Source organism: Ostrea edulis, chromosome 2, assembly GCF_947568905.1.
Source record: "Ostrea edulis chromosome 2, xbOstEdul1.1, whole genome shotgun sequence".
In the NCBI taxonomy this organism is placed as follows: Eukaryota; Metazoa; Mollusca; class Bivalvia; order Ostreida; family Ostreidae; genus Ostrea; species Ostrea edulis.
Window position 1 is genome coordinate 85,871,257 of NC_079165.1, and position 26,998 is coordinate 85,898,254.

At 34.9% G+C, this 26,998-nt stretch overlaps 2 protein-coding genes across 15 annotated transcripts in view; one reads left to right on the plus strand and one right to left on the minus strand.

The window, feature by feature from the left end:
• Positions 1-657: 657 nt before the first annotated feature.
• On the plus strand, positions 658-21,840 carry LOC125680278 (folylpolyglutamate synthase, mitochondrial-like). 9 transcript variants are annotated; one of them, XM_048919735.2, is made up of 15 exons: positions 872-966; positions 1,155-1,243; positions 1,815-1,832; positions 4,216-4,347; positions 6,860-6,978; positions 8,128-8,242; positions 8,847-9,089; positions 9,338-9,415; positions 9,859-10,096; positions 12,187-12,284; positions 12,561-12,613; positions 14,858-14,933; positions 15,457-15,520; positions 17,938-17,958; positions 21,408-21,840. In XM_048919735.2, exons 2-15 carry the CDS (start codon positions 1,217-1,219, stop codon positions 21,821-21,823), a joined length of 1,698 nt encoding a protein of 565 aa, XP_048775692.2. In that variant the 5' UTR covers positions 872-966; positions 1,155-1,216; the 3' UTR covers positions 21,824-21,840. The 9 variants fall into 9 exon arrangements, with proteins under 9 accessions (XP_048775687.2, XP_048775690.1, XP_048775689.2 ...); XM_048919730.2 differs by lacking the exon at positions 1,155-1,243 and having other exon boundaries at positions 658-966; XM_048919736.2 differs by lacking the exon at positions 1,815-1,832 and having other exon boundaries at positions 1,155-1,249.
• A 652-nt stretch (positions 21,841-22,492) lies between these two features.
• Positions 22,493-26,998, minus strand: part of LOC125679065 (protein SCAI-like) — a 42,327-nt gene continuing 37,821 nt past the window's right edge. For all 6 annotated transcript variants that reach the window (XM_048917979.2, XM_048917975.2, XM_048917976.2 and 3 more), the window contains 2 exons: positions 25,799-25,899; positions 22,493-24,783 (listed from right to left, as the gene is read on the minus strand). In XM_048917979.2, coding sequence (XP_048773936.1) covers positions 24,625-24,783; positions 25,799-25,899 — 260 coding nt within the window. In that variant the 3' untranslated portion in view covers positions 22,493-24,624. The remainder of the gene's footprint in view (positions 24,784-25,798; positions 25,900-26,998) is intronic.

A 26,998-nucleotide genomic window follows, 5' to 3' on the forward strand; every position in this document is an offset into this window, starting at 1 on the left:
GAATCTGTTATGATCAATTCAGTGGCGGATTTAGAGGGGTTCGCAGCCAGCGCCCCCCCCCCCCCTAAATTTTTCAAATTTAAGGTAAATCGTGGTATCTTGTTTTGGAAAAATATGTTAAACGATAAAAGAAACAATAATTTCTTCCACTCCAGGAGAAATAAATGACAAAATCTTTTGATTTCTTGATTACTTTCTTGGGAGAACTTAATTTTTTTTCCCCATTATTAATTTCACCTAATATTAAAATGATAGAAAATAGTACAAATGACTAAATGGGAGAAATATTTCAAGCCCCATAAAATCTGTAAAATCCAGGACCCCCACCAGGACCCCCACCAAAACCGCAATTCCTGTATCCGCCCCTGATCATGGTCAGAATATTTATTATTTCCAAAGAGTCCTAATACAATAATTATCATTTTCTAACCCCCAACCCCCCCCAAGATATTGTGAATGAATTTAGGAAAAACCACACACTAGGGTCTATTATTTGTGTAAAATATCGCACAGCATATGCCCAATCTTTCACCAGAGGGCGTTATGCTACGCTCCACAATACGAGCATATGTCCTGTCCTTGAACCTAAACATTGATCGAGATCGAAATACACGAAATTTAAAAACGAAACCAGGATTCCCTGTATTTATTTAGGAAACAATGGTTATTTTACCGAATCTTGGAAACTTATGATAAAAAGTAGTATGATAAAATGTGTTTCAGAATAATTGTAAGATAGCAATATAATATGATTATGATTTATGACAGATTAAGTATCAGTTAAGTTTTAAGGCCTAGCTCTGTATGCGCTTAGCTATAAAAGGCCGTGCTCTTCTGTGTTTCTTTCACTTGCTCATGGCGTGATTGGAGTGTGGATGTGATGCACGCGAAGTAAACATGACAACAAAATTTTTGCGATCGTTGTCCTCATTAGTGTCATCGGCCGAAACAAATAAGAAATATGAGGTTTGTTTACTGAAATGCACTAAATTTTAATAAGGCATTTTGATTATTTAAAAAAAAAAAAATTAAAGCCGTAACTTACTTTTATAAACGGTATGAGTTAGTGTACATGAAACAGTAATCAAAACAATTCATTGACTAAACAGTACAATGAGATCATATTGTAGACATCGTTTAAACATTGCTTGTAGACTGCAGCTCAAGTTGATAGACTTGAAACGCATTGACATTCTGCCTAAACTCGGGTAACTTGATGCACCCTGTACTTCCTCCACACACTGTAAACGTATATATTATATTTAGACATTATTAATTAAGCAATTTTATGTACAATTTAGATTACAGTTATTTAGAGTTTGGCAAAAATATCCAATTTGAAATCTCTTATTGACTTTTTACATTGCAGACAAGATACAACGCTGTTTTGTTATTGTTTGATTTGGTTGTGTTTGGTATGATTTTGCTAACTCTTATTTGGTTTATTTAACATAATGTTTACCATAATGAGTAATGTACTAGAAAATAACAATCAGATTAAAAATTAACTGATGTTGTAAGATGGCAGAGACAATTATAATGATGTATATTTGGGGATAAAATGTCTGACTAGCTTATTGCAGAGTGAAAAAAAAAATATATACAGCAAATAGAAAAAAAGAAATAGAGATGGCATTTATAGAACAGTAATTTCTGAACTTTTGAAAATTTTATCTCTCATGATTTAAACAAATATTGACCCCCCCCCCCCCATTGTGTGATTTACAGTATGCATTTTAGTTAGCTAGGCTGAATTCTTACCTCATACTCTACATTTACACTTATATCAACAATACTTTTGAAATCACCCACAGGTGTGGAGAAGGGCCCAGGTACGTATTCCAGGCCTGTTGGTGAAGTGTGTGTGCTCTCCATACTCCATATTCTGTAGCTCCTAATCCTAGAGACTAAAATTGCACCATTACAAAGATGCTTTTTTTAAAGGGTTTCTACAAAATCATTTGTGGTAACTTTGAAAATTATCAAATGGTCACAGAATGTGAGATGGAAGAGATTTTTTTTTTTTTTAACCTAATGTTTAATTTCATTATCATGATAGTAGTTGTTGTTTGATTGTACCTTTAGTTCTTTCATGTGCCACCTTGAAAGTTTGCAATATTAGGTGAATGCATGCAAATACAATATATATATTTATATATATCCCAAAATAGAATTTGATGGTAGTCTGCCCCTGAGTCACTGCATGTCGCTGAATGTATTCATACTAACAGAGCAGTGAGGGGTCTCTGTATGCTTTGTAACTAACTGATGTCAACTTTCACATCTACATGTACCTATCCTTATTTACTTTCTTTAAGTGCTTTGCATCAGAGTTGGAAATTACAGCCCGCCTGACTGCCTGAGACAGTCTATTTCTCAGGTGGGCAGGTACAAAATTTCTTATGATGGCCCGGTGGTCGGGCTTATTTTAACAGCCAGTGTTCACCGACAAATGCTACAAATAAGCTTTAGTAAATTCATTCATATAAGACAATAAACATCACAAACCTGAAAATGAGGATTTACGAATTACAGATTTTGAACAGGTCTGGCAACTTTTGAGTGTAACATGCCCTATGACTGGCTCATAATTTTAATGAGTTTCCAACCCTGACTATAAATATATATCTATAGTATTGTGAAGCTCTTAATAGTGTTAGAGTCAGTATGTTTACAGAGCTCCAGATAAGGTGCGTATCAGCGTAAATACTCGTTAAATTTGACCAAATACCCATTTAAGTTGAAAATCATGCATACAATTACGCATTAGCGAATTTAAATACTCTTTACACCCCCAAAGTAATGTGTACTTGTGATACATGTAGATATAATATAAAACGAATGATCTATTCATATGAATTGAGGTTAGTCCGGGGTTTGATCATACATGAAATAGCACTTTGAAATATGTTTTGATGACAATTTTGAAAGTTTGGAAGAGTTAGCTCAAAACAACTAATATAGTCCTACCTGTTATACTTTTTTCTTAAAGAAGTAGTGTGCGGTCGAAAGCAAAGAAAATTTTTTATCTTGTATCATCAATTGTGGACGAATGATTGCTGCTAAAAACATGGCACAGAAAATATCACCGGATAAACAATACTTCCTCTGTTAAACTTTGACTGAAAGTTTTTACTGAAAGGCCGCTCCAGCAGCATTGTCTCAATAAGTATTTAAAAGCATTTGCGAGAATGGGAGTCATACATTTATTTGATACTTGTATATTTACAGGGGGGAAATCCTTTGTAGTTCTTTTTATTAAAACTCTTCATCGTCATTGGGATTTTAAAATGTATCATTGAGGTATTGAAATTTAATATGTCAGACACCCAGTCACATGATTACGATCCAATTCTGTATTAGTGACAAAACAGCAAAGATAATCAGTAAATTACAAAATACTTGACTTCTTCTGAAAAGCAAAATACGCATTGGCTTGAAAATCAGGGGGTAAATACTCTTTGTGGTAAAACATTATCTGGAGCTCTATGTTTAGTGAGACATATACCCTGTATATAATAATTATGTTAAAGTGTACCATTGTACCTACACAGTGTACAATAATATTGTGTATTTAACATGGATTTGATAATACACATATGTCTGTGCCTGCATACGAGACATTAATAATAATTGTTATTGTTGTTGTAAAAATATGATTGACATCATTCTGTCGTGAAATCAGTAATTAATAATGCCAGAGACTTGATAATACGCAGTGTATATTGTTTTACGAAGGGATTTTATTGCCGCATTTCAAAATTTGAAGCAAATCAGTCTATATCTTTCAATTTATATTAAAGCTTGCATGATGCCATGAACTTGTTGCTATCACGACAATCACATGATAATCAATATATTGATGTGATTACGTAATGTAATATAATGACCTGTTTTTATTAGACACTTGTCTTGCAATGAATTTCATCAATTTTTACATGCATCTTTAACCACCATATATCACATGTATCAGTTGAATTAAAAATGTAGGCATTTGAAGAAATATTGTTTGTTGATGAGATATTTTTGTGTTTGTAGCATAGAAAAATAGAAACATTCCTTGTATTTTTCTGTTTGTATTCTTTTCGTGAAGTTTACAGACACATGAACAAGCAGGCACTACTGACAGGACATTTCTTCACCATGCATGTTTTAGATATGAGAAATGATAAAGTGATATTGGATCATTGGAATAAATGTGTTATTTCTCCACAGGAAGCTGTCACTGCACTGAACACACTTCAGAGTAATGCCCAAACCCTAGAGAAAATACGTCAACAGCGAGGCAAAAAGTCTGAACACAATGTCCCAAACATGATCAAGTTTGCTGAACGAGTTGGAATCACAGTAAGTTCTGATTAAACAAAGTGAATATAAGGTTCAAGCTCAGCATAATGATCATGTTTAGGTTGAACACATCATGATCATGGTCAAGTTTAGGTTGTCTTGAACATATTATCATGAACATGATCAAGTTTAATGAGAGTTCTTTCCATGATAAACAAGTATGATGGTCAAATTTAGAGTTTTTGTGCCCAACTCCTGTGAATGGGTTTGATTGTGAATTTGGCAAAGATTGAAAGTAGAATTTACCTGTTTCTACTATAAATGTTATAACTCTCTCACAAATCCTTCAACTTTCATGACTGTCAAACAGGATTGAGGTGTTGACATTTTTTTCAATTCCATTGAATGGTTGTCTGTTATACAGTCCAAGGAATGTTCTGCTAAGGGTGAACAAAAATCAGATTGAATGATGTGAACAAACACAAAACACTAGTGAATAGTGAGCAAATACTGAATGAAAACGAAATGCAAGGAAGCTGAGTGAAGAGCACTGAGTGAATGGAAGACAAAGTGAATGTAAGCCTGAGTGAAAGAAAGACTGACTGAAGGGAGCACTGAGTGAAGGGAAGCCTGAGTGAAGGGAGCACTGAGTGAAGGGAGCATTGAATGAAGGGAACACTGAGTGAAGGAAAGACTGAGTGAAGGGAAGACTAAGTGAAGTGAAGCTTGAGTGAAGGGAGCATTGAGTGAAGGGAGCACTGAATGAAGGGAGCTCTGAGTGAAGGGAAGGTTGAGTGAGGGGAGCATTGAGTGAAGGGAACACTGAATGAAGGGAAGACTGAGTGAAGTGAAGACTGAGTGAAGTGAAGCCTGAGTGAAGGGAAGACTGAGTAAAGGAAATACTGAGTGAAGGGAACACTGAGTGAAGGGAACACTGAGTGAAGGCAGGGATAGGCGTTAATTTCAAACTTTCACTTGTCTGAATGAAAAACTTTGTTGTCCTAAATATTTTTACTCTAATACACCTTTCAACCAGTAATTTTAATTATCTCCTTTTACGGGGTCGACCACAATCAGTGAATAGCCCTGCCTACCAAATGTAAAAGCTAGGTTACAACTGTGAATTATACAAAGCCTGGGTTGCCTAACCCTAGGACATTATTGTAGTTGAGTACAGAGGCCAAGGTAAGGAAATAAATCTTCTCACCTCAAAAAAGCGGACAAGTGATGTACATGTACACTTCCAGAGATGTGTTGATATATATATATGATGAAAATTAAAAATTAGAAATAACACATTTCAAAAGTGTAACAAATTAGTTTATAGTCAATAAAAGTGAGGATAACGAACAGTGATCAATCTCACAACCCCTTGTTTGGATCTTATTCTTTAAAACGCTTGCCCGCGAGTTATGAACGTTAATACGGGGAAGATATCCTAATGTATATGTATGACTGGTAAGTATAACTCGCTCATAAAATTGAAACTTGATAACAAATTTTTCAATTTCCTACTGAAATAATCATTTGCCCCACTGGGCAAGTGTGTATTGAGTTTCACTTGTCCGAACTGGGTTTTCACTTGCCTCGGGCAATCGGACAACCGTTAATGTTGATCCCTGGAAGGGAGCATTGAATGAAGGAAGCACTGAGTGAAGGAAATACTGAGTGAAGGAAATACTGAGTGAAGGGAAGACTGAGTAAATGGAAGACTGAATGAAGGGAAGGTTGAGTCAACACAGAGCTAATGATGAGTGAATGGTGAATAATCTCTGATCACCTGTGAGCTATATGAATTTTGTTCAAATTCACCCTTTCTTTACATCATACATTTGCATTGTGTCAAGTTATGTACCATGAGACCTTATTATACCCCCCGCGAACGAAGTTCAGGGGGTATATAGGAATCGCTGTCTGTCCGTCTGTGCAGATTCGTGTCCGGGCCATAACTTCTTTGTTCTGTGACATAGGCATACCATATTTGACACAGGAGTGTATCACCATGAGATGATGTGTCGGGTACCTTCATAACCTCCATATGACCTTGACCTCAAGGTCAAAATTAAAGGTTTTTACAATGGATTCGTGTCAGGGCCATGACTTCTTTGTTCTTTGACATAGGCATACCATATTTTACACATGAGTGTATCACCATGAAACGATGTGTCGGGTACCTTCATGACCTCTATATGACCTTGAACTTTGATCAAATTGATTATAGGGTTTTGACATAGTCATACCATAAGACATGGGTGTTTCACCATGAGACTATGTATCATGTACATTCATGACCTCTTTATGACCTTGACCTTTGATCTCAAGGTCAAAATTATAGGTTTATACCATGGATTTGTGTTCGGACTATATTTTCCATTTTCTTCTACAAAGGCATACCATATTTTTACACTCAGGAAAGAAGTAATTTATACCTATTAACAACACCCTTTGGGAGATTGGGGTAAGCGGGGGGTATTCTTAGTGAACATTACTCACAGTACCTCTTGTTTGATATTGATTGTAGCATTCAGTTGTTATGTCTTACACTGTAAATGTATTTATATTTACATTTTAGTTGGATGATGTAGACAAACTTTCCATTATCCATGTCAGTGGGACAAAAGGTAAAGGGTCCACATGTGCATTCTGTGAGAGTATTCTGAGACACCAGGGATACAAAACAGGATTCTTCAGGTAATATTATGAACAGGACCTTTGTCAAATTTCTATTGCAAATGGTTTTCGTCCGTCGCCGTCCGTCGTGCGTTAACAATTGATCATTTTTAACTTATTAATAACTACCAGTCCAATTGTTTTCAAATTTGGTATGAAGCATTATTGGGACAAGGGGGACATAAATTGTAAATTTCAGGACTCCAGCACCCCTGGGGTGGGGGTTCTGACCACAGGGCGGGGCCAAACTTGTTATGTAGTGTTTATGTGTAAAACACTTAAATAACATCTTCTTTAATGCTGTTCATAATAAATTGAAAGTAAATAGATATTTAGAAAGAACAGATAGTCCTTTACCAAAATTGTAAATTTGATGATCCCAGGGGTAGGGGTTTTGGTATCGGGATGGGGCCAAAATGGTCAGTTATTAAATGTGTGAACAATAGACATTTTTAACTTCTTCTTGATTACTATCATTCCAATTCTTTTCAAATTTGGTATGAAACATATTTCGAACAAGGGGAACATAAATTATAAATTTCAGGATTCCTGCACCCCTGGGGCCTTGGGGGCGGGGCAAAAACTGCCCCAAAATGACCAATTTTGAAAAATCTTCTTCTCAAATAACATCTTCTTTAGTGCTATTGATACTAAATTGAAACTAATGGATAGAGCAGGTAGTCTTTTACCAAATTGTAAATTTGATGATCCCCAGAGTAAGGGTTCTTACCCCATGGTGGGGCCAAACATATAGTATTTATGTGTAAGTTTGCTGATACTGTATAAAATCTAAATGCATACTTAGGAATAGCAGAAAAGGATGTACAAAAAATGGTGAATTTCAATCAAAACCCAGGGTTATGACTTTAGGATGAGTCCAAATTAGTCATATCTTTTGATGTTTTAATGTTAATACACCTATTATTGAAAGCCTTTCACCAGTGTATGCACTTTTGAAGGCAGTGAAGTTTTAAGAACACATCTTGTTTTATACTGTTGCTGAACATTAGATTAGAATTTAGCTTAGATATTCAGAACAGGAAATTTTTTCTAGATTTCATAGCCCATGGAAGTAGTGATACATTTTCACTAGTATTCAGGTGACCGATAAGGCCTGTGGGCCTCTTGTTAATATATAAATTTATAAATCTATTTAAAATTTTGCTACAGTTCACCACATCTGGTTGAAGTGCGAGAGCGATTTAGAATTAATGGAATTCCAATCACGAGAGAGAAGTTTACAAATTATTTCTGGGATGTTTTTGGGAAATTAGAAAAAACAAAGGTACAGTAGAATTATCACCAGTCTATAATACAGTAAAACACAGTTATAGTGAACCTTTAAGGCTAGTGAAAAACAGTTCATTATAATCAAACTTTGTTATACAGTAAAACAGTTATAGTGAACCTACAGGGCCAGCAATATAGAGTTCATTATAACCAAACTTTGATATATCCAAGCATTATTTTTGTTATTTTCCTCTCATAGAGGAATAAATATCATTTTACAATAATCATGAATTCATTATAAATGTGGTTGTAGAAGCATGTTTTACTGTGTACCTGTGTATATAATATATATACTGTTCAAGAATACTAAACATACTTCCATTTATTCCTTGAATTCTTAACTTTTTTTTTTTTTTTTTAATTTTTAATTTTATAATTATTTTTTTTTTTTGGTCACATACAATACATCAGACACTTACACAAACATACCTTTCATACATGCTTCAATCTTAATTAACTTTTTATATAATTATAAAATTTAGTTATTACTTTGACTACCCACTGGTTCGTTTTATCTTTTATTCTTCAATTAGAATTATACATAAAGACCTGAAATGTTTATATCATAGTCTAGTACCATTTTCATGCTTTGTTATCAGGAATCAGCTGATGGGGCCATGCCAGCTTACTTTGCCTTTCTCACTGTGATGTCGTTACACATATTTTTGAAAGAGGAAGTTGACGTAGCTATCATGGAAGTCGGCATCGGAGGGCAATACGACAGTACAAACCTAATCAGGAAACCTGTAGTGTGTGGAGTTAGCTCCCTTGGGTTAGATCATACCTCAATATTGGGAGACACTATTGATAAAATTGCTTGGCACAAAGCAGGGATATTTAAGGTATTGTATTATTTACGTGAATAATTTCTCACTTAGCTCAGTCCTTGGTATTTCCATTTGAAGTAAAACGTTATCATCAATTCATGCTTATCAGACATGTTGAAAGGGTTTTTTTTTTCCATCGAATGCTTGAGATAGATTTGATCTGAAATAAATGACTTTCCTATTACCTGCACAGGCTAATCTGATGCTTTGTTGTATGTTGTGTAAATATCAAAGAAGTTATTTCATAGAATGACTGATTTCAGCCGGGTACGCCAGCCTTCACTTCACCACAACCTGACAATGCTTTAGATGTCATGGAGGAAAGGGCCAGCGAAATTGGGGTACAAAATAATTTCCTCAGCTAAGGAAGATATAATTACAAAACTGTAGACTTTCAAGTTTATCAAGTAGATTAAGGAGAATCTGATACTTTTGTTAATAATATTTTTCACTGGGAAATTTTCATCCCGTTATTTTCACCTTGGTGCATTGAAAAACGATTTCTTCTAGTTTTGAATTCACCCAAAACTACTTCGTTTACTAATGAAGGGTAATTAATAGGTTTGAATTTGTCTGGTTTTAAATCTGCCCATTCAGGATGAAGCCAAAGGGGGGGTGACAATATCCTAGTATACAGTAGTGATCCTGTTTCAAGATTCTCTAATAGTACATACAGTACATGCATACATGTAAAGAAAGGTTGAAGTGGATCTAATGTCTTGTAAGTTTATTGATACGGTAACCATGGCCTTGTCATCAGTTAGATTCAAACTTCCTGTTGCAGTGTCCCCTATCTGTCACCCCACCACTATCTGTGTACGAGTCGAATGGACCGCCCCTGAACCTTGGGATTGCTGGACACAAGCAAAGACACAATGCAGCGTTAGCAGTCCAGCTGTGTAAAGTGTGGACAGACCACAGAAGAGGAAATCGAGTTCGGCAGAAGAGTTCAAAGGAAGAGAGCTGTCGGACAGAACTGAGTAACATGGAGGCTTCCCGGCTTCCCCCTACTGTTATTGAAGGTGTGAAATAGATAATAAGATTTAGAAGTTATTAGAACTTTAGTAAGATATAAGGCATAAAGAATTTATCCCTGTATGAGACGTATAGCATTTTCTTTTTTAGCTCTCCTGAGTTCAAGTGAGCTTTTCTGATTACCTGTTGTTCGTCCATCTGTCTGTAAACTTTTTACATTTTGGACTTCTTCTCCAGAACCACTGGACCAATTATAACCAAACTTGGCTAAACCCAATCTAATTGAAATTAGATGTTGGATCTGCTTGCATACTCGCTACACAAACATCTAAAAACATCCCATAGAGGGTCACGTCAGAGGTCAAATTCGGTATCATTCTAGACTTATCGGCTTCAACAAACATTCAATGACTTTGCCAGCGGTGATTTCATTGGTCAATCGAATTTGACCTCTGACGTGACCCTCTACGGGATGTTGTTAGATGTTTGTGTAGCAAGTATGCGAGCGGATCCAACATCTAATTTTAATTAGATTGGGCTAAACGCGTCCTTGGGTGAAGGGCTTTCAAGTTTCAGGGGCTGACAAATCCCATTGCCCGACACCCGGGGCGAGTGATTTTTCCAATTGGGCAAGTAAAAAATAAGTAGGAACTTGCCCGTTGTCATTGCGGCCCGGGTCCAAGCATGGACAAATTTATAACTAAAGTCAAGCGAAAAGGCTCAGAAACACACGATGACCAGCAATTAGTTGACATTGATAACAACGAAAATCCTGGACCTTCGGTATCAAAGCATGCAAAGTACGAGAAAACTCACAGGAAGCGGTGTTACATCAATTCATGGGAGGACACGTGGCCGTCGGTGATGTTGAAAGTAACTCAATCAGTCAATGCACTGCACTATTTGCAGGGAGTTTCCTACTGTTAGTAACGCTAATAACAATTCGTTTTTTAAGGGTTGCAAACTCTTTCGCGTGGAATCCCTGAAGTCTCACCAAATCATTGAGGTTCATGCTTTGTGTACAACTTACTATCGCCAGAGAAACACGATTCCTGTGGCAGAGGTTATGAAGTTTGAGGAAAGTGAAATAAAGAACACAAATATTGTATACTTTTTTTTTAATTTGGGTGTTAATTAAAATTTCTACTACAATGTGCAATGTTGATGGGCAAGTAGATTGACAGGTTGGCCAAGTAAATTTTGCCTAACTACTTGTTGGAGGGTAAGTGCTTAAAAAAATTATTTGTCAGCCCCTGAGTTTGTTCAAATGAAGGGCCATGCCCCCTTCAAAGGGGAGATAATAAAAAAATGCAAAAATAGGGTTGGATCATAAAAAATCTTCTCAAGAACCACTGGGCCTGAAGAGCTGAAATTTACATGAAAGCTTCCTGACATAGTGCAGATTCAAGTTTCTTAAAATCATAGCCCCCGGGGGTAGGTTGGGGCCACAATAGGGATCAAAGTATTACATACGAATACATGTATATAGGAAAAATCTTTAAATATGAGCCGATGTGACTCAGGTGATCAATGTGGCCCATTGGCCTCTTGTTTGATTTTTGGTGATGTAAAATAGAGTGAATTTCAGAGAATGTAGGTCGGTTTACATTTACTCGGCTGAACCTCTGGATTTTAAAAATGTACATACACAGTATATAGAAATCAAAAAGGCCAATCACCTTCACTAGATCAAGAGCCATGTAGTTTACTGAAAATAAGGCACAAACAATTAGATTTGAAAATCTAAATAAACTCACTATTACAGTGTCTGTCACTGGCCAAAAAATGTGTCTATGGAAATGTTATTCCAATGTAAATTGATATAATGAGAGGGATAGCTGCACGGACTAGATGTATGTATGCACTTGTTTGCTTCAGATTCCTCTGCTGATGATTAGTAGACCAAAATCAGCACCCTGCTAAATCATTCAGCTACGTAGTATCAGCTACGTAGTATCAGCTACATAGTATCAAATCCATGTTGCAATACAATTTAAGTTATAGATTATACATAGTTTCAGTGCATTGGAATCAAAAATATAGAATTATATGGTATATATTGTCAATTCATATTGTGATACAGACTCCAGCGTTGTGTTGTGTAGTCCGTGTGTATTGTGATACAGTGTACTTTCAGGACTGAAACATTGTCGATGGGATGGTAGGAACCAGACAATAAAGAAACCTGGAATCACATATTACTTAGACGGAGCTCATACTTTAGAAAGTGTTGAGGTATAAATGAACAATATTTGTGTTCCAAACTTTATCAAAGAATTAAAAAAAATCATTATATGTTGCCTGCATGTCCATAACTTTATTCTTGGTTATAACTAAAGAAATATGTAAAATGTTGATTTCATATTTGATCGACAACATTTCATAACGGTCAAAGAATTCGCCACCCGACACTGCGTTTTACAAACATAAAATCATTTCAGTCACAAAATGCCATTATTACATGCTAATGATTGTGAAATAATGATTATATGTTTTTTAATCTCATTTTAGCAATGTATACAATGGTTTAAAACTGTGTCATCTGAGGAATCCAAACAATTAAGGTACGTTTAATGTGATGCCTTTGCTCTCTAGTTTGATGTGATGCCTTTGTTCTATAGTTTGATGTGATGCCTTTGTTCTCTAGTTTGATGTGATTCCTTTGTTCTATAGTTTGATGTGATGCCTTTGTTCTGTAGTTTGATGTGATGCCTTTGTTCTATAGTTTGATGTGATTCCTTTGTTCTATAGTTTGATGTGATGCCTTTGTTCTATAGTTTGATGTGATGCCTTCGTTCTATAGTTTGATGTGACTCCTTTGTTCTATAGTTTGATGTCTTTGTTCTATAGTTTGATGTGATGCCTTTGTTCTGTAGTTTGATGTGATTCCTTTGTTCTATAGTTTGATGTGATGCCTTTGTTCTGTAGTTTGATGTGATTCCTTTGTTCTATAGTTTGATGTGATGCCTTTGTTCTATAGTTTGATGTTATGCCTTTGTTCTATAGTTTGATGTGATGCCTTTGTTCTATAGTTTGATGTGATGCCTTTGTTCTCTAGTTTGATGTGATTCCTTTGTTCTATAGTTTGATGTGATGCCTTTGTTCTATAGTTTGATGTGACTCCTTTGTTCTATAGTTTGATGTGACTCCTTTGTTCTATAGTTTGATGTGACTCCTTTGTTCTGTAGTTTGATGTGATGCCTTTGTTCTATAGTTTGATGTGACTCCTTTGTTCTATAGTTTGATGTGACTCCTTTGTTTTGATATGCTTCCTTTGGACTGGTCGTATATAGTTTGATATGAATTCTTTTGTCTATATATATGTAAGGTAGTGTACATTGTTGAGAACCTGTTTGTGTACAAGGTAGTGTTTATTGTGTGTTAGTAGGTAGATTTCTTGTGAATTTGACTTATTATGAGCGAGGTTTACATTGGCTGTTAGTGAATAAACATACTGTCTGATTGGTTGATGTGCAGTATTTTAGGCACCTCCAACTATTCTTAGACTATCAGTTGGTAGGCAGTTGTTTGGCCTTGGACTAGGATGACGCTTTGTCATTGGATAAAATGCATCATGTGATTGTCGTCAAAATTTCTTTAAATGGCGAGTAGCAAAATACAGACGATGACCTGACATCTGGAATGTTGTTTTGATTGTATATATGTCTTTCTTGTACATATTTATACCCCCCGAACGAAGTTCTGTGGGGTATATAGGAATCACTCTGTCTGTCTGTCTGTCCGTCCGTCTGTCCGTCCGTCTGTCTGTCTGTGCAGATTCGTGTCCGGGCCATAACTTCTTTGTTCTTTGACTTAGGCATACCATATTTGGCACACAGGTAGATCACCATGAGACGATGTGTCATGTACCTTCATGACCTCTATATGACCTTGACCCTTGACCTCAAGGTCATAATTAAAGGTTTTTTACAATGGATTCGTGTCCGGGCCATAACTTCTTTGTTCTTTGACATAGGCATACCATATTTGACACATGAGTGTATCACCATGAGACGATGTGTCATGTACCTTCATGACCTCCATATGACCTTGACCCTTGACCTCAAGGTCAAAATTAAAGGTTTTTTACAATGGATTCGTGTCCGGGCCATAACTTCTTTGTTCTTTGACATAGGCATACCATATTTGACACAGGAGTGTATCACCAGGAGACGATGTGTCATGTACCTTCATGACCTCCATATGACCTTGACCTCAAGGTCAAAATTAAAGGTTTTTACAATGGATTCATGTCCGGGCCATGACTTCTTTGTTCTTTGACATAGGCATATCATATTTGACACATGAGTGTATCACCATGAGACGATGTGTCGAGTACCTTCATGACCTGTATATGACCTTGAACTTTGACCTCAATGTCAAAATTGATTATAGGGTTTTGACATAGTCATACCATAAGACATGGGTGTATCACCATGAGACTATGTGTCATGTACATTCATGACCTCTTTATGACCTTGACCTTTGATCTCAAGGTCAAAATTATAGGTTTATGCCATGGATTTGTGTTTGGACTATATCTTCCATTTTCTTCTACAAAGGCATACCATATTTTTACACTCAGGAAAGAGGTAATTTATACCTATTAACAACACCCTTTGGGAGATTGGGGTAAGCGGGGGGTATTCTTAGTGAGCATTGCTCACAGTACATCTTGTTACATACTGTCTGTCATACCTTCTATGGGCTTTAACAACCTGACAAATTTCTGTAGACAGTCATGAACAAACTTTTAGATAAGTAATGATAGACTGTTTATTTATTGGCCATATTGCTTAATTTTCCAGCGGACGATTAGTACAAGTCCTAGTCTTTAATTCCACTGGAGACAGGGAAGCTAACGTTCTTATCGAACCTTTGGTGGTAAGTTGTAGCAGATTCGAATGATATATGCTAATCGTAGGTAATGTAGGCGAAGTGTGTGGTCAATAATTAGAATATCATTTACAGATAAAGGCGATATTTAATGAGTAATGATTTCACAGTCAGATTATTCATATATACAGTAAAACATGATTACAGTGAATTCATGCGTGCTTAAAATGAATTCCTGCTTACAGTGAAGTGATTTTCATTCTTTGTAGTATTAAAACATATTATGAACTTATTGGATATAATAAAGGATTATATTTATAACGAATCAAAATTATTCATCCCCAGCACTTCACTATAAGCGTGTTTTACTGTAATTGTTCGTCCCCAGCACTTCACTATAAGTGTGTTTTACTGTAATTGTTCATCCCCAGCACTTCACTATAAGTGTGTTTTACTGTAATTGTTCATCCCCAGCACTTCACTGTAAGCATGTCTTACTGTACTGATTGTATAGCTGTGCATTTAAAATTGTTATATACATTCTAGTTACATTTTGGCTTGATTTGTACAGAACTGCGGATTTGATGCTGCTGTGTTTTGTCCCAACATCGTCCTCTCAACCCTGAATTCAGTCGGTGAGTTCAATGAATTGTTAATTGTAATTTAACAGTTCTTTAATTCCCATGTTATGCACTAATCAGACAAACTGAATTGTTTCACATTTAGATAGACTGTTTTTATTGGAATAAGGAATTTTAGATTTTATTAACACAATAACACCACACATGTGCAGTATTCATAAAATAAAAGCATTCATTGAGGAGGGGTTTTTAATTCTAAACTCATCAGGGGCCAGTATTAATTTTAGTGTGACACAATGTAAAAAACATAGACATAGTTACCCAGTAATTAGTCTGTTTGTTCGGTTAATTAGCTATCACGTCATTCTTTTGTCTTGCTTACAAGTGCACATTTTATGTTGATTTTTATGAAAATTTATGAGGTGCATGTGTTACTCACGATCTACTCTATTAACTGTGATACTAATGCTTTGAATCTGTGTATACATTACAATTGATTATTATGCTTTCTGTTGGTGTGTCCCTGTTCTTTTGACAATGTGCTATTTTACGTAATCGCAGGGTATCACAAAACTCTTTATTGACTCCATTAAAAATGATTATTCAACTAAGGGAATAAAACCATTATTCAATGAAATCTTTGAAACTGTTCAACAGGACTGTAAATACAGTAATTTATTTCAGAGTAGAAGTTTCATCTAAGAACAGATACTTGGACAGTCAGCATGATAATTATAACAATGTTATGTTTTGAATATACAGAGCAGAATTAGTGGACAGAGTTTTATGCACTGTGAATTCCAGTTTAGTTCATGCACTTTGACCCCTAATTTAGCTTAGAATATGCAAATCAAAACAACTTTTTATGCCCCCCTTTGAAAAAGAGGTGGCGTATCGTTTCGCAACTGTTGGTCGGTTGGTCGGTCGGTCTGTAGACCACATGTTGTCCGCTCAATATCTTGAGAACCATTCACTTGATGATAATGATATTTCATATGTGGGTTGGTTATGAGTGGAAGATGACCCCTAATGTTTTTCAGGTCAAAAGGTCAAGGGTCAATCTACTCTGGACATAGGAATATAATGTCCGCTCAATATCTCGAGAACCCTTTGCTTGAAAGACATCAAACTTGGCACACTGGTACATCCTAAGGAGTAGATGACCCCTAAAAATCTTGAGGTCATATGGTCAAAGGTCAAGGGTCAAACTGGGCATAGGAATATACTGACAATTCAATGTCTAGAGAACCCTTTGCTTGACAGACATCAAACTTGGTACACCAGTACATCTTCAGAAGAAGATGACCCCTATTGATTTTGAGGTCACATGGTCAAAGGTCAAGGGTCAAACTGGACATAGGAATATACTGTCCGTTCAATATCTTCAGAACCCTTTGCTTGACAGACATCAAACTTGGTACACTAGTACGTCTTCAGGAGAAGATGACCCCATATAGATTTTGAGGTCACATGGTCAAAGATCAAAGGTCAAACTGGACATAGGAATATAATGTCTGCTCAATATATTGAGAACCCTTTTCTTGACAGACATCAAACTTAGTACACTAGTAGATCTGCAGGAGAAGATGACTCTTATAGATTTTGAGGTCACATGGTCAAAGGCCAAGGGTCAAACTAGACATTGGAATATACTGTCTGCTCAGTATCTTGAGAACCCTCTTCTTGACAGACATCAAACTTGGTACACTGATATGTCTTCAGGAGAAAGACATCAAACTTGGTACACTGGTACATCTTCAGGAGAAGATGATCCCTATTGATTTTGAGGTCACATGTTTAAAGATCAAGGGTCAACCTGGACATTGGAATATACTGTCTGCTCAATATCTTCAGAACCCTTTGCTTGACAGACATCAAACTTTAAATAGTACACTGGTGTATATTCAGGAGAAGATGACTCCTATTGATTTTGAGGTCACATGGTCAAAGGTCAAGGGTCAAACTGGACATAGTAATATACTGTCCACTCAATATCTTGATAACCCTTTTACTTGACAGACATCAAACTTAGTACACTGGTACATCTTCAGGAGAGGATGACCCATATTGATTTTGAGGTCAAAAGTCAATAGTTGAACTGGACATAGTAATATATTGTCTCCTATATTTTAAGAATTATTTGCTTGATTGACACGTACCAAACTTGGTACACTGGTACAGCATAAGGAGTAGATGACCTGTATTGAATTTTAGGTCACATGGTCAATTCACTCTTGACATAGGAAGATATTGTGTGCTCAATACTTTGAATTGATGATACTACTATCAATTAAATGAGGTGTGTGTATAACCCTTTTCAATTTTGCACCATGGGGGGCATATGTGTTTTACAAACAACTCTTGTTTTATTAGGTGTAATAATATTGCTCGCTTCATCATTGTTTTTATTTACTTGCTTACCTTTGTTTTGAATGTTAACTGCTTTTTGAGTTGGTGTATTTTGCTTTCAGTAGCACGCTCCAATAAAACAGGTAAGCAGTTGAGTATATATACACCACAGAATCGAATGGCATCAGTTACATCTATCCTCCTCCTCCTCCTCCTCCTCCTCCTCGATTCTTATCTGCTATCTTAGGAACAGTGGAAGCATTAGATTTCACGGGGGCTCAGTTTTTGTGGATTTTGTGATTTTGTCAATTGAAATTTGAACCTCAAGGAAATGAATTGTGGTAATCTTTCAGTGTGCAGAAACAATATCAACAAAATCGTATCCCAACAAAATGATAAAATCTCAGCAATCCACAAAAATTGGCATCCACAAATTTAATTGATTTCACAGTATATCTTCTGGGTTTTTTTTTTACCTACTTAATGCTCATCATAGATATGTTCTACTTGACTTCCTGTTGTACTCTTCATTTGGTCATTTTTTAGATGATTTGGCATCAGAATTTTTATATTGATATTTATTATGCATTTTTTAAATCATTTTATATTACGTACAATGAAGGATAGTCATTGCTGCTGTAAGTACCGGGAAGTAGAGGAGTGAAGAGTATTTTAGTGATACATATAGAAAACCCTCACATTTAGCATTTGAAGCATCACTAGAAAGAATATAATGTGATCAGAATCTGAACTTAATGTAGTAGCAGATCTCATCAGGAGCAGATCAAAGATCTGATTGAAAACAGATTGGAAGGAAAATGAGGCTTGCTGTGACTATTTAGATTGCTAGCTACATTCTATATCAGACAAAGCATAATATTTTCCTTTCTGTCAATTTAAGTGTATCTTTTTTATTCCACATTCTCCATTTCTATAGTTTTGATTTTAATGTGGAATATTCACAATTTTTTATATATCTTTTAATATCGAGACTAGTTCACATTTCGATTGTTGATGAAGTGAAGCTTAAAATGTCAGTTTACACAGTGGAAAACTAAACACATGCAGATCTTAGATTATAGGAATGTTGAATATTGAGATTAATTATTCATTCAAACTTCAATTCATAAAAACAGTATTTTGTTGGTTATAAGACTATAGACCTGTTGTCAAAAGTTTTAGCAAAACTACATCGAAAACCAATGGGAGATGTTGAACTACATAGCAAGGTTCTAGATTTCTAATTTTTTGTTACCTGATAACTACTTTTTACCTGATTTATATGTATAATATTCCTGGCTTGTTACCTGATTTATATTTTTAGTGTCCACCATTTGTTACCCTCATTTATATATTTAATATCCACCATTTGTTACCTGATTTATATTTTTAATGTCCACCATTTGTTACCAGATTTATATTTTTAATGTCCACCATTTGTTACCCTGATTTATATTTTTAATGTCCACCATTTGTTACCAGATTTATATTTTTAATGTCCACCATTTGTTACCAGATTTATATTTTTAATGTCCACCATTTGTTACCCTGATTTATATTTTTAATGTCCGTCATTTGTTACCTGATTTATATATATATATATATATATATATTATATATGTATAGAGTGTTTCTAGCTTGTTATTTTTCACAGCTTGTTACCCTTTTCAAATATATTACGCTCCATGCTTGTTACCTGGTTTATTTATTTAATGTCTCCTGCTCATTATCTGATTTATATATTTAATGTCCCCTGCTTGTTACCTGATTTATATATTTAATGTCCCGTGCTCGTTACCTGATTTATATACTTAATGTCCCCTGCTCGTTACCTGATTTATATATTTAATGTCCCCTGCTCGTTACCTGATTTATATATTTAATGTCCCCTGCTCGTTACCTGATTTATATATTTAATGTCCCCTGCTCGTTACCTGATTTATATATTTAATGTCCCCTGCTTGTTACCTGATTTATATATTTAATGTCCCCTGCTTGTTACCTGATTTATATATTTAATGTCTCCTGCTCATTATCTGATTTATATATTTAATGTCCCCTGCTCGTTACCTGATTTATATACTTAATGTCCCCTGCTTGTTACCCGATTTATATATTTAATGTCTCCTGCTCATTATCTGATTTATATATTTAATGTCCCCTGCTTGTTACCCGATTTATATATTTAATGTCCCCTGCTCGTTACCTGATTTATATATTTAATGTCCCCTGCTCGTTACCTGATTTATATATTTAATGTCCCCTGCTCGTTACCTGATTTATATATTTAATGTCCCCTGCTTGTTACCTGATTTATATATTTAATGTCCCCTGCTTGTTACCTGATTTATATATTTAATGTCTCCTGCTCATTATCTGATTTATATATTTAATGTCCCCTGCTCGTTACCTGATTTATATACTTAATGTCCCCTGCTTGTTACCCGATTTATATATTTAATGTCTCCTGCTCATTATCTGATTTATATATTTAATGTCCCCTGCTTGTTACCCGATTTATATATTTAATGTCCCCTGCTTGTTACCTGATTTATATACTTAATGTCCCCTGCTCGTTACCTGATTTATATACTTAATGTCCCCTGCTTGTTACCTGATTTATATACTTAATGTCCCCTGCTTGTTACCTGATTTATATATTTAATGTCTCCTGCTCATTACCTGATTTATATATTTAATGTCCCCTGCTTGTTACCTGATTTATATATTTAATGTCCCCTGCTTGTTACCCGATTTATATATTTAATGTCCCCTGCTTGTTACCTGATTTATATACTTAATGTCCCCTGCTCGTTACCTGATTTATATACTTAATGTCCCCTGCTTGTTACCTGATTTATATATTTAATGTCTCCTGCTCATTATCTGATTTATATATTTAATGTCTCCTGCTCATTATCTGATTTATATATTTAATGTCCCCTGCTTGTTACCTGATTTATATATTTAATGTCCCCTGCTTGTTACCCGATTTATATATTTAATGTCCCCTGCTTGTTACCTGATTTATATATTTAATGTCCCCTGCTCTTTACCTGATATATATATCCAAATGTGAAAAATTACCTCAGTTTCACACATTTACAAACATTAACCTTGCTTGTAATGTTTGAATGGTGAGTGATGGGGCTCTCATATTTCATATGTGCACGCCAGATGACCAGAACATTCCTTTGGTACTGAATTCTTTTTCCCTGTGACCTTGGAATTTGACCTACTTTTTTAAAAAAGTGGACTAGGACAATATCTCCCAAACTATTTGGTAGAAATTGTAGCATAGTGTTTCACAAATATATCTTAATATTTAATGTTGTGTAAAAGGGCACTTGCGTTTTGCAGAGATGGTTAGTTGCCAATAGCACTGTAGTTTGACAGACTCATGGGTTGTCGTTTGTCTTGACCCCAAGTATCTTTCTTTATTTGCCTATTGTTAATCAGCAGCGATGAATAACACTACACAGCACGCAAAAACGCAAGGTCAACAATCAATTAATGGTGGCAAAAATGCAGCAAAATGTAGTTTCTTCAAATTTAAAGTACGAAAATGACACAGATATTTTGTGTTTTGCAGATGTGATGAATCTGACTGTAACAAAGGAGAGCCAGTTGAACCGGGTACTGGCCAACATGCTGTTGTTTGAAAGACTGGCTATAAAGAGATTAAAGCAACAGATTCATGAAACGGAAATGACACAGTCTGACAGCAGCTGTAGTGACGCCAAGAGAAGGAAGATGGATGGGGACTTCATTGACAAGGGGGATAACTCCCAGAGTGTGTGTGATATAGAGGATTGTGTGATTACTAAAGACTTCCCGTGTATTTCATCAGCATTGACCTGGGCAACCCAGGGAAAGGAACCAAACATCTCGTCACAATCTTTCATAGAGATTCCCTCCAAACTGAGAAATGCGGACCACATACAGATTTTAGTGACCGGCAGTCTACATTTAGTGGGAGGAGTGTTAGGACTTATTGGACCAGAATAAAATGAAGGAATGGTTTAGTTTTTTGTCTTTCTTTGAATAGATTGATAATTTATTTAAACATAGGCAAAGGGATGAAATCTACATTGAGGAGTATAACTGTTGTTGGTCTATATTGACCCTGTCAGTATAACCCACCAAAGGCCCAAGTCAGTATTTAGAGGCAAACACAAGACATGATATACTATCTCATTTCAAATTACAAAAAAAAACTCTCTTTATATCCTCTCTTTAATGCAGTGAACTAGATCAGGTAAAGAAGCTTTTTTCCACGAGGTTAAAGAATGTGCAGATTTACTGTTTTGTTAAGTTTATAAGTACAAAGTCCAAGGATTTATGTTGACGTTATTTAGATTAGTTCAAAAATTTGCCAGTGCATATGAAATACAGGAAAAATTTTCATACTCAAGCATATAAAATCTAAAAATATTTTCCTTCTAATTATTTATATTGTATAGGTCATTCCAACTTTACATGTACATACCACTTAGCCTATCTGTTTACATGTACATATTGCCTAACCTATCAGTTTACATTTACACATCACTAACCTATCAGGTTACATGTACATATCACTAACCTATCAGGTTACATGTACACATCACTAACCTATCAGGTTACATGTACACATCACTAACCTATCAGTTTCCAGACGTAAAGACAACAACATAACAAAGTGTACATTATTTATTATCAAGAAAATACCAAAACGATAAATAATATATATTCCATAACAAACACAGAAATTTTTTTCAGAGACAAAAGGAAACAAAATACAGAACATGAAAATGTTACCTAGCCTTAATATCATTAAATATTTTACATTCAATTCCAATCTGATATTTGAACATGAACTAGTCTCACAGATTTTTGTATTTTAAAATTGATGGTAATATAACTTTTTGCTATTATATATGTAATGCAGAGTTATGATTCCTGATAGAGGACAAAAAATTGTGATGTTCTGCACAGAAACAAAACAATCAACAGGAATGCGAGCTTAGAATTGACCTCATGCAACATAATTACAATTGACATGTACAATCTATGGAATGTCGACACATAAATCTCTAACAATGGCTAGTTGTACTGTGTAAACTGGTGGCAAGACATCAGCAGTTTATATTGTGCCAGGGAAAAAATTCACACACAACCCAAATACTGTATACTGTGAAATATTTGCCCCTCTTATGTTCGCCCTTGTCAGTGGGCAGATTTTAAGACTGGGCAAAACCATTTTCTCATTTTCTCTTATCTCTTTTAACACAACTGTGTTGGGGTGAATTTAGAATGGGGCAAAACCATTTGCAATGGTAGAAAGGGGGGGGGGGGGTGAAAATAACTTTGTATACAGTGATTCTTTACAATTAAGCAGTTCATTTCTTGGACAGCAATGCATAATTCAGATCACGAAAATAGTAACAAGGTGGCATGCAATGGAATTGTGAATTTTAATTGAATATCTATATATCTTGATACAGATTTCATTTATCTATCATTAAATTAAATTTTTAGAACTATCAGTTACATTTGGGTGCATTCTGCCCATCAAAGAATAAAACAGGTGGGGTTTGAGTGAAAGAAAAATAAGCTATAAAATTTCTGATAAACAAATCTTTTAAATCTTAATCTGCAACATACAGTGTAAATAATAACAATAAATACATAATAAATATACAACAAAAAATAACCATTACAAAAAGCACCAACAAAAGTACATGTATATCTGGAAGTGGAAACAAGAAATGGCATAAAATTACATTTATTACAAAAAATGGAAAAAAAACCCAACAAAATACATGTACACTCGACCAACAAAATGGCATAATTGACATTCATTAGATTTCAAATAAATAAAAGTTCATTAATCTTGTAAAGAAAACTACAAACATAATCTTGTATAACCTAAATTTAAGTAACCACATAAAGAACGAAGCTCGAACACACAGACGTAACTTCACAATGGATTTCTTTTTACTGTACGCTCAACAGTTGTATAACTTAATTATCTGGATTTCACTTTCGTGTTACTGGTCGATCACTGTAGATGTGAAGGAATCGGATGTTAGTCTAGAAGTTTTACAGGAGTATCAATCCCTTGTCAACAAATGTGTCATCATTTGATATTTTACATGCGTAGTATACACCTATGAATTGATCTATCGAATACTGATATCAATAAGATATCTTGCAGTGTTTTCAATGATTAAATATGGGAATTTTTTTTAAAGCTCTGCACAAATCAAAACAGTATAATTTCAAGTTGTTAATACTTCCCATGCACAAAAGATGTGGTTTTTGTTATTTGTAGGGTAGTGTTAAGTAGGAAGGCCGTAAATATAACACTGCCAAACTACCATACAGTTAAGAATTCCAATATGTATTCTTACACAACCATATCCCAAACAACTAATGGCTTGTAATGAGGACACATCACAAGAAGACTAGTGTTACAATGATCACATGATTATCACATGCTGCATCAACTTATTACAACAGATTGTCGAAAATCATTTGGTTTCGGTAATCAAAATCAACATAACAATTTAAAGCATTCAGTATTCTAACACAGACAAAGCCACATTTTCGTAACCATCAAAATTGAGTGTGCGATTTAATTATGTGATAAGTATACATAATCTTATGTTATATGTGTTCACTTTGCTCCCATAATGGTTTCTGCAGGTATTCTCGTGATAGATTCTTCGTAGATATAAACACCTAGAAGTACACATAGGAAAAGTACACACATTTTGAGAACTCTCTGAGCAGAATGATTTAGATTCCTAAGAGTCTGTGGGGGGTTATGTGGCCCCATGCAAGTCTCCTTCCCCGGGTTCCGCAAACAGAGTCCTATTGTCCACTAGGGTGGATAAGTCTAAAACTACTTTGTACAAAACGGGATGCTCCAGGATTTCATCAGTAGGCAGTAGTGGGGAACAGGTGGGGTAGAAATTTGGTCCCTGTAATGGAAGACAATTGGTACCATTCTTGTTGTATGTGAAATTTCAACTTCTATCAACATAATAAACATGGATTGAAAAAAGAAATTCAATCCACTGAAAGATACACAGCATCTTGAACATCAATATCTTGAATACCATGACTATATCGATGTGAGTTGGAAGTTTCAAATATATTTTCTTTATGTATATTGAACCCTCAGATATTTTAAAGTTTTTTCTTGGCCACATCGAATTCGAGATAATGAGGTTTGACTGTATCTATATACATATAATTGTAATCTTGAACAAAAATTCAAACTAGTGATATTTGAATTAAATTGGATACATTTATCATTCCGTCACTGATTAGAATTAATTAACCCCATGTTGAGTGATATTTTAATAAAACTGGAAACATTTACCACTCTTTCACTGAATTAGCCCCACATTGAGTAGATACATGTAGTCTCCTCAGTTGAATTCCAATGTACAAAATTTCAATTACTCCTTAAGGCAACCACAATGCTCACCTTACTCACATAGAAATAAAGTTTGGGGCACAGAGGAGGTAAAACTTTAAACCCATATAGTGCCACCCCCACCCCCCCTGTCTCATAAAATAAAGAAAGTGAAATCTAAATGATAAAGGAATGCTTAAATATCAATACCATAAATTGTTATCTTGTGATTCTTAAAGAAGATATTTCAAACTCTGAACTCTTATTCTGTCCCTAAGATTCAGCTGGAATCCACAATATGTGAGGCTACAACTTAATTTGACAAATTGTAATCTGGTGGTTCAGAAAAAGCTTCAGTGAGCAAAATTCAGTTTGAAATACGAATAAATTTTATACAGATATGAATTTTATAAACATTCAGCTTGGAGTCAATGTAAATGAATTAATGAGTACAATGTAAAATGAGGTTATCAACCAGCAACTAATTTCCTATGCGATTCAAATATATATGCAATTCAAATATATACGCATTTGACATTGCCCCATATATTCCCTCGACACTAATTGCGTCTTACCTTGAAACCTCTATGAAGAATCAGCACAATGTAGCAGAAGACAAATCGTAACATCAGCAATCTCAGGAAGTCGTCTCCGATAAATTGGATGTACATGTTGTCTGGAATCAGAAAGAGAGAGGTAGCAGTCAAACAAAACTCTAAATATAGCCCTTAATAACAGCAGTCAAACAAAACTCTAAATATAGCCTTTAATAACAGCAGTCAAACAAAACTCTAAATATAGTCCTTAATAACAGCAGTCAAACAAAACTCTAAATATAGCCCTTAATAACAGCAGTCAAACAAAACTCTAAATATAGTCCTTAACAACAGCAAACTTAAACAAAACTCTAAATATAGTCCTTAATAACAGCAGTCAAACAAAACTCTAAATATAGCCCTTAATAACAGCAGTCAAACAAAACTCTAAATATAGCCTTTAATAACAGCAGTCAAACAAAACTCTAAATATAGTCCTTAACAACAGCAAACTTAAACAAAACTCTAAATATAGTCCTTAATAACAGCAGTCAAACAAAACTCTAAATATAGCCCTTAATAACAGCAGTCAAACAAAACTCTAAATATAGCCCTTAATAACAGCAGTCAAACAAAACTCTAAATATAGTCCTTAATAACAGCAGTCAAACAAAACTCTAAATATAGTCCTTAACAACAGCAAACTTAAACAAAACTCTATATATAGTCCTTAATAACAGCAGACTTAAACAAAACTCTAAATATAGTCTTTAATAACAGCAGACTTAAACAAAACTCTAAATATAGTCCTTAATAACAGCAGTCAAACAAAACTCTAAATATAGCCCTTAATAACAGCAGTCAAACAAAACTCTAAATATAGTCCTTAATAACAGCAGTCAAACAAAACTCTAAATATAGTCCTTAACAACAGCAAACTTAAACAAAACTCTAAATATAGCCCTTAATAACAGCAGACTTAAACAAAACTCTAAATATAGCCCTTAAAGGGACTGGTTCACGATTTTTGATAAAAATATTTTTCATTTTTGATGTTAAACATTAGAAATATAGCTCATTTAATGTTGACAGCCAAAATTTTGACCTTCTGAATGCAAGAATAAAAGTAATATTTTAGCCTTGAATATGTGTTATGTAAACAAAGACTTGAGTCTTTTTATGTAAACAAACAAACAAGTGAAATATTGATTTTGTAATATAATGCATCTTAATTTTGCA